General features: G+C 36.1%; 1 protein-coding gene across 1 annotated transcript in view; it reads right to left on the reverse strand.

The window, feature by feature from the left end:
• Nucleotides 1-7,399, reverse strand: part of LOC142330400 (nuclear pore complex protein Nup85-like) — a 30,103-nt gene extending 22,704 nt beyond the window's left edge. The window contains exons 1-3 of the mRNA XM_075375625.1: nt 7,277-7,399; nt 3,352-3,460; nt 952-1,135 (exon numbers count right to left, since the gene is read on the reverse strand). Coding sequence (XP_075231740.1) covers nt 952-1,135; nt 3,352-3,460; nt 7,277-7,399 — 416 coding nt within the window. The remainder of the gene's footprint in view (nt 1-951; nt 1,136-3,351; nt 3,461-7,276) is intronic.
• Nucleotides 7,400-8,994: the final 1,595 nt, after the last annotated feature.

Genomic DNA, 8,994 nt, shown 5'->3' on the forward strand with positions numbered 1-8,994 from the left:
TACATATTTAACATTTATTTTTAGGCTGATCTAGAAATTTCATTAAAATTTTTATAATTACTATATTCAAGAAAATATATGACTTCCAGTTCAGTTACATGAAAAGTTTTTTACTTTTTAACTACAACTTAAAAATCTAACAATAATCATGTTTTAAACAAAGAAAATTATACAAATTTTAAGAAACAAATACAGTTTTTTTTTTCTAACAATGCAACATTTAAAAAAAGCAAAGTAAAAAATATAAAATTAAAAGAATCACTTAGTGTAAAGTTATTATATCTAAATTTATAATGTAATATAAACATATTTTACAAAATGATTGAAAAGATTAGAGTTGGCGACTTAAGTATTTAGGCAGTAATATAGGAATGACATCTTTATTCACAATCTGAAAAACCATTTTGATTCATGTATTAAACAGAATGTTTAAGGGATATTTAGTGTAGCTTTATTTAATCACGACAGTGACACATTAATCATGACATAAGTAACTCCATACAACGATACATTCTTTTTTCTTATAAATAAGCACAGGTGTACTTATAATCCTGGTATGATTTTCTTTTAGATGAGTTAAAATGCTAAACTTGGATACCAATTCATACTGTGCATGCTATAACTATTGTACTACATTAGAAAGACTCTGAAAAAAAAGAATCATTTCTAGTAAAATAATCTGGGTTTGACATTAACTAATACTTGTTTTTAGATGTAACGCAAAATTATTAAATTTTAATCTGACTTCATATATTACAATAAGACACTAACACAATAACCAACTTAACTTAATTAAGTTGTTAATAAAAGAGTGATGATTAAAAATTGAATAGCAAAAATAAAATCAGAATAAAGTAATAACTCTAGATGCAAGATGTAGAAGAGAGAAATAAAAAGTTATTCACATTTAAATTTAAAAAAAATACAAATAAAATAAAATATTAAAATTACCTGTACTGACGACTCAGTTTTAATGTTTCGGGTCTACTAGTCTTGCTTGGAGTTAATTTTTGACCAGACAGGAAAGTACCACAAGCCTCATTGACTATTTTTCTAATAACTGGTTCAAATAATATTGAATCAGGTCTAACCTGATGGACTTTAGCTTTAAGTGGTGCAAATCCACTTGGCTCATCTGTAAAATTAAAACAAAGAAAAAAATAATAAATTGAAATATTTATGTCATTTTATTCACATATTAATAAAAATTATTTTATTGCCGACATCCATGATGGAGTGGTAGCAACTCTATTTTTCATCTGAAAGGTAATGGATTCAAATAATAGTCAGGGTTGGCATATTTCATATGCTACAAAATTCACGTTTCATAAGTAACTATAATCAGGCAGGTAACTCTACTAATTTACTAAAATCTATAAATAAATACTTGATACAGTTCAATCTATGAATTTGTTTTTTGAAAAATCAGAAGAAAATCCAACTACTCTAGTGTGTTAATAGGATTCATATACATAATAGGTTAATCAGAATCCATATAAACAACTATACTGTAAGTAATTTAAATTTATTACAACCATAAAACTTTAACATTATTTTTTTATTGCATCTCAAGCTGTTACAACAACTTCTATTAAAAGATACAGCCCCCCCCCCCCATCACCTTTCAGGGACTCTCAAACTGAGAGTATAACAGGTCTTATAACCTTAGGGATCCTTAGCTGATTGTAACATTATCAGACTGAAATGGTATCTATACTAATACGTAATAAAAATGAACTAATGTATAATAAAATAATGCATAATGTTCTGATACATATACTATTTACTATTCTCTATAAAATTCTAAATTTAGAAAAAATAAAATTGATGTAAAAATTATTATTTCAAATTATGGCATTAATAATAATAATAATAATGAAAAAAAAAGATAAATAAATAAAATTAGTTCACAAGACACAGTAACAGGACCACAGGATAATTTATGATGACAGTTACATTTTTTGACAATTGAGGATTGTATTTTTGGTGTTTAAATATTCAGTCAAGTAATGATCTGAGTGCATAGTCTAATTGAAGTAAGATGTAGGAAGAGTTTTTGTGTAAAACCTTCGTTGTTAGAGGAAGGTGCAGGGAACTGCGCTTTCACAAAGAAGATCTTTGTAACTTGATAGTTGAGGGTAGTAAGTTATGAGGAATTTGCAACACTTGTTTTGTTGGCATGAGGATGGTATTTTTGATGTTTAAAGACTAAATTAAATAATGATCTGAGTTTATAGTCTAACTGAAGTTAGATATAGGAGGAGTTTTTGTGTGAAACCTCTGGTGTTAGAAGAAAGCATGGGAATCATGCTTCTGCGAATCAGTTAATTTGATAACTGAGGGTTGTAAGTTATGATAGGTGGTCATGGTTGGAAGAGGGAAAACGAAAGTGATAAAAGGTTGTGTAAATATACTGATGGAAATGTCTGCCAAGGATTTGCATACGTGGCATCCTGACAGAGGCCAAACTGATGACTGTGTTGTGTAATCAAGTTTAGAGGGTCTAAAAGATGACATCTGGTAAAGCCCATCACGGCTAAGAACAGAGGGGGTGGTATAGTGACTGGGATCGTCACAAGATGGATTTCTTCCCCAAACAGGGGTAAGGATGACAGTTTCATTTTAAACCCACTCCAAAAAAAAAAGGTGTTTTCCAAAGCATTAAAGGGAAATAAACTATGATGTAATTATTGCAACCAACAGATAGTTTTATATACTTACTGTATGTAACATACAATGAAAATAGATCACGATAATGAAAAAAAAAAAGGATTAAAAATAGAGAAAGTACAATTCCAGATTTATTTTTCATTATTTATATTCAATCTGATATTATATACCTTGAATACATTATATTGGGAACACGATATTTCTGTACTGTCTTAATGACACAGTTTGGTGCAAGAGATCAGACCTGTGGAAATCATGCAAGTGGGAGTAATAAATAACCCCTATCCATCACACCTAATCCAGGACTTCTTAGTCAAACATGCTATTCCCAGTAATGGATTGTTGTTTCTGGAAGTTGGTGCAGAAAGTGCCCTCATTTGACAATTAGGAAGAAATAACAACATGACAGCACAGTTGGTAACCATTCAAGAGAGGACTGCAAAAAATATGTTTCCTGCATTCAAGGACCACTGGAGATTGAATGCATGGACTTATAAGGGGCTTATTTTAAAGGAGTATAAGATTGGAAACCGCTATCCAAGCGTTTTTACTTTTTCTCAAAACCTATTGCTGCATATGTTTTGAACAGATGCCATATGTTATTATTTATTAGAAAATAGGATCTGTTTCACATTAACTTTATTATAGTACTACTGTTAATAATTTATACACAAATCTTACCATTGGAACTACCAAAGTTGACATGATTATATGCATCTATACCAAATTGTCCAATTCCACACCACTGCAGAGTTAAACCAGCTCTATCACAAATATCATCTGGTATTAGCTGTAAAATATGATAACTGATGATAAATAACAAAACAACAACAAAATTAAAAAATAAATAGTTCACAACAGCTGACTTTGCTATATTAATAAGACAGCTTTATTCAACCTATTAATAAACTCAAACTATTAGTAAATAAAATATTGATGGTAAATATTGATTACATTCTATAATTTTTTTTTTAATTCATGTTGAAAACCAATAAATTTCTTTTCTGAATGGAAGACTTTTCTTCTCTGTTCAAACCTATTTTTATCTTCTTATATTCTGTAATTTTACAACATAAATAACAAAATTCTTATAACAATCTACAGAATGATAATGTTTTTAGCTTTTACCTTCCTACATATCATATTTTTTTTTACCTTTGTTTCACACTTATTTATTTTCAAATTAAATTTCTCTCTATCAATGATGACAGATCATTTAGCATATTTGTCAAACTCAATTATAATTTTAGCAAAAAGGAATATGTTTTTTTATAAAATATTTACACTTACAAAAAATGTTTAATATAATTATCTGACTGCTTTCAGAGTCACTTCTCCATCATCGGAGATTATTTGAAGTTTTTAATTTAATATTCATGTATATAAGTTTTTATGAATAATTATAATTAAACTGAAGTTAAAATTGTTATATTCATAATAGTCAATTAATAAAATAAGTTAATAAAAATGTAACATCATGTCCGTAAAATGCATACAACTATTATGAGATATGAAATGAAATAGTTCTAACCTATTGATTAATAATTATTGTATAATTATAAATTCCCAATAACAGTTAAAAGTGAATCCAGAATACCAACATATCTTCTAACAATATTTATTGCTGCACTAGTTCAAACCTACTTTTATTGTACAGTTTACTACAAACATTTCTAATAGAACATCAATAAATCAATCACATATTTTATAAAAATATAATAATCACGCCTGCTTTATTAAAAATTATTGAGGAATCATTTGAAGAGGACCTTCACTTGGTGGACAATTAAAAGCTGGTCCTAATTCTTGCAAAATGTCTATGTACTGTTCTAAATAAATATTGTGTAACTGATTTTCATTTGGAGCACAAAGAATTAACCCTATTCACATATTGACAACTCCTGAGATCTAATATAAGACTAAATTTAAAAAAAATATATATTGTTGCCACATAAATGTTGAGCTTCATATTGGCGAGCGCAACAATAGCAGTATTCAGATGTCAGAGTGAGAGTACAGCATTATGTATGCATCTGCACAGTGCTACTTCCCACAAAGTTAGCTGACCATGTAAATCTCCCACCACACCAGTGCTGTGGCCCTACCTTTTATAGCCAGGCACCTATAAAAGAGTGAACGGCAAAACAAATTGGGTTGCGTGCACCTGCCTCATCGAGGACTCTTCAAAAGTATTTGTTGTTCAGGTTCTGAAGGGTGTGTAGCAAAGGAGTGGCAATGACTGTTGGTCTGCTTACTTAATACTCTGATATTTCTTTTCACGAACAGAGTATTTGCGTTGTATAAAGTCTTTTTCAGTGCTATTTTTGAGCTGGTGGTCGAGTGTGTACCTTCCCCATTTCACAATTTTGATGTTTCAGAACTGTTACAACAGTTTTGCGCCTTTATTGTTTAGACAGTTCATCTCCGTTTCATGGGGATTCAGAGTTTTGGTGTACATTTTGTTCGAGCACCCACCTCATCGTGGCGAAAAGAGTGGTGACACCTGGCCGTAAGTCCCTGTTATGAGCAAAGGAGAATACAGAAGGTCTCCAGCTGCCCATGGCTTGCTGCGTATAGTCATCATGCTTGTGGGCTTGTGCTGAACACTTTCTGGATAAAGGAATACAATGGCATTTCTGTTTGTATACTGTTAGGTCAGGAAATCTCCAACCATGAGTAATTTAGAAAGGTAGGCAAAAGGCCTGATCAGAGGAGGGGGGCCGGAACATTTTCCTTCGACCTTCTCAAATACTGGTACAGACAATGATGGTTTAGAAATGGTTGTCGGGGTGACCAACTAGGAAGGTGTACACCCAATAGTTGAAGAGTTTTCACAAGCTGGGGGCAGACCTGGCAGCTGTGCCCCATTGGCCCATGATGTTTTGGCAGAACTAGATGGCTTGGTTTCCTATTTAGCATACCCCAAAGGAACCAGTACAGCTACTAAAGAGAGATTATTGTCTCATGTGGAATTCTTCCAAGCAGCTTTCACAGCTCTTGTGGAAGGTTTCGAAAATCTTGCCTCAAGACCTAAAGAAATAACTGTAGCTCAGAAACCGGCCCCAGCCCCAATGCAACTGCATAGGTATGCTGAGGTGGTCAGGGGCAGACATGAAACCAGCCAGTCCTCTAAGAAATCTGAGGTTGCGTTTGTTAATAGGGCAGAGAGCTCAACTGTGTCCAGCAGTCAGCTAAAGAAGGACCTCCAGGTTGCCCTTTGGGGTGTGACTGGAAAGGTCTTAAAATCCAAAATACTAAAAAGATCAATAAGGGGTTAGTTGTAGTAATGGACAATAAAGAGACCATTCAGGCAATCCACTGCGGTTAAACAACTGAATTTAAAGGTAGACCCAAAAAGAATGTGTGGGCCCGCATTACAGTCTATGACATAGCCCGCAGCCTTACTGATGAGGATGGCTTGTCCCTCATTAGGAAGTAGCACCTGATTTGGAAAAAAAACACCTTCTGGCGGGACTGTAAGCTGGTCTTTAAAACAGGCAGGCGTGATACCCAAAATATCACGGAGTCTTTGAGGCAGGTTCTAGTCTCTTTCAAACATTTATGTCCGCGGACTGAGTGTTTATTGATTTTGGGCCCTGTCGAATAAATGAGTATGTGGATGTCCAAAGATGTTTAAGTGCTGCAGATATGGTCACAGGGCCAAATTTTGTAAGTTTGACTTGGTATATGTGTGGTGATGAAGGCCACAAGCATGACGATTGTTCACATAGGTCCCAGGCTCCAGCCTGTGCTAACTGTAAGATTGCATAGGAATCATGAGCACTTAGTTGTTAATAAGGAATGTGACTGCTACATAAGGATCATTGAGCTATACTTTAACTCCTTAGATGGTTAGGTTCGGTCAACTTAATGCCCAGGGTGCTTATGTAGTCAGCGTTAAGTTAGGTGAGGTTGTAGAGAGACGGAGCCTCAATGTTGAAGGATGCTGTCCTTCTGCAGCACCCATATGTAATTAGGGGTGATTGCCAGGTTTTCATAGCTGGAAAAAGTTTTATGTAGAGCATACCTGCATGTCTGCTATTCTGTGCAGGAAGTCGCTTGAAAGTGTCTTTATACTGCAGGTTTCTGACGCACATCATGTTGTGGTCAGGCTTGCCGTTTACGGACAGAACCTTACAGTTGTTAGTTCATATTTCCAGTACAGAGATCCATTGAGCAATATTTAGTGAAGTGGGATAGAATCCTTGTAATGGGTAGTGGTAATCCAATCCTGTGGGTAATGGTCCAATCCTTACTGGTACCGATGTTATTGCGAAGTCGCTTTTCTGGCACAGTGGAATTACTGATCATGGCGGTGACTTAATTGAAAGTTTCGTCGCGCAACATAATTTTGAGGTTTTTAATGTTGCAGACCAGTTGGCTACTTACGTCGGTATGGTTGAAAAAAAGTCCTTCTTAGGTACAAATATTGACATTATCATTAGTAGGAACACCCCTGGCAGGATCCTTAACTGGTATGTGGTCGACGACTGTTCTAGCGACCATCGGTTGACACTTTTTAAGATAGCGATTGAGCTGCGCGATGGCCATGAGAGACACTTTCTTGTTTACCAGGGGCACTTCCTGCGTAGAAGAGCGGACTGACCGAAATTCTCCTCTTTGTTGAACTCCAGACTGGAGATTTTTCTCGAGACCGTGACGGCCTGTCATTAGATGTCCTGGCAGAAAATTTCACTTCTGCGGTGGTGACGACGGATGAAGCCGCCATTCCCAGAAGCACTGGCCGGGAATGTATATCTGGTTGGTAGTCTCGGAATCTAACAGTAATGAAGCAGTCTGTGAATGGACTCAGAACGGCTGCAAAACGAGAGGGTGCTCCAGATCGGCGTGTAGCCCTGACTGCTGATTACTGCAAAAGGAGGGTAGGTACCTCCATAGCATTAGGTTCTCCAATCGTAATTCCTGGTGTTCCTTCGTTCGGGAACAAGGAAATACAGATCCTTGGGGTGTTGTGTATACGGTCCTTGGGCATAAGCGCAGGAAAGATGTCCTCTTGTTAGCTTTATCGACCCACGAAGGTGTAGTAATTGACAAGGCCTGTGTCTTTGATATTTTGAATGATTTACTCTCAGATGACGCAATGGTGGGTGAGGTTTTATACCTCCAGCGTCTCAGACGGAAACCCACCGGGTTGGTCTAGTGGTTAACGCGTCTTCCCAAATCAGCTGATTTGGAAGTCGAGAGTTACAGCGTTCAAGTCCTAGTAAAGCCAGTTATTTTTACACGGATTTGAATACTAGATCGTGGATACCGGTGTTCTTTGGTGGTTGGGTTTCAATTAACCACACATCTCAGGAACGGTCGAACTGAGAATGTACAAGACTACACTTCATTTACACTCATTACATATCATCCTCATTCATCCTCTGAAGAATTATCTAAACGGTAGTTACCGGAGGCTAAACAGGAAAAAGAAAGAAAGCGTGTCAGACGGGAAGTCACGGCTTTCGACACCGACTTACAATCTTCTGAGATCACTGAGGCGGAGGTGCGTTAAGTGATCTGCAGTATGGCACGGCACAAGGCCCCCGTATATGATTGTATCACGTTACAGCTCCTCGTCCGAGCGCTTCCAGTACTTCTTGGTTCTCTAACTAGAATTAGGTTGCTCTTCGCCAGTCATTTTCCGACATGTTGGAAGCGTGGAGATTTGGTATTGTTTAAAGGTGACGATAAAGATCCTACTGTTAGTTCTTCTTACCGTCTACTAACGCTCTTGCCTGTGATGCGTAAGGTTTTTGAGAACGTCCTATATTTGCGTATTTATGTTAGATTGGTCACTGATCATTTGCTAATAGATAACCAGTATGGCTTCCGACCGTGCAAGAGCACAGAGGATGCCATACTAAAGGTGATGGATGTAGCTTCCTTTAGTTAATGCAAATATGTATAAGGGATTTTTATGGACATGCGCGGGGCATTTAATAACTTATGGTGGTCCTCTTCCCTGTTTCAGATGAAAGAGTATATGTATATACTCTTCAGCATACGAAATGAATTAGAAGTGTTCTCAAGTTATTTTAGCCATCGGACTGTTTCCCTGCGTGATGGCGACTCGGAGGTTCTTAAGACCCTAACTGAAGGATGCCCTCAGGGCAGTGTTCTGAGTCCTCTTCTTTAGATTATAGAATTCGATTCCATGTTGCGTTTGATGTTGCCATGTGGTTGTCGTGTCATCGCTTATGCTGACGACACGCTGCTGTTGATTGAAGAGGATTCGCGTAACGAAATAGAGTTCCGAGCTGCTCATGCTTGTGAGACACTCCGACTGTGAAGTCTCCAACATAAAATGATTTTCAACCC

Source organism: Lycorma delicatula, chromosome 9 (assembly GCF_047948215.1).
Source record: "Lycorma delicatula isolate Av1 chromosome 9, ASM4794821v1, whole genome shotgun sequence".
NCBI classification, from domain to species: Eukaryota; Metazoa; Arthropoda; class Insecta; order Hemiptera; family Fulgoridae; genus Lycorma; species Lycorma delicatula.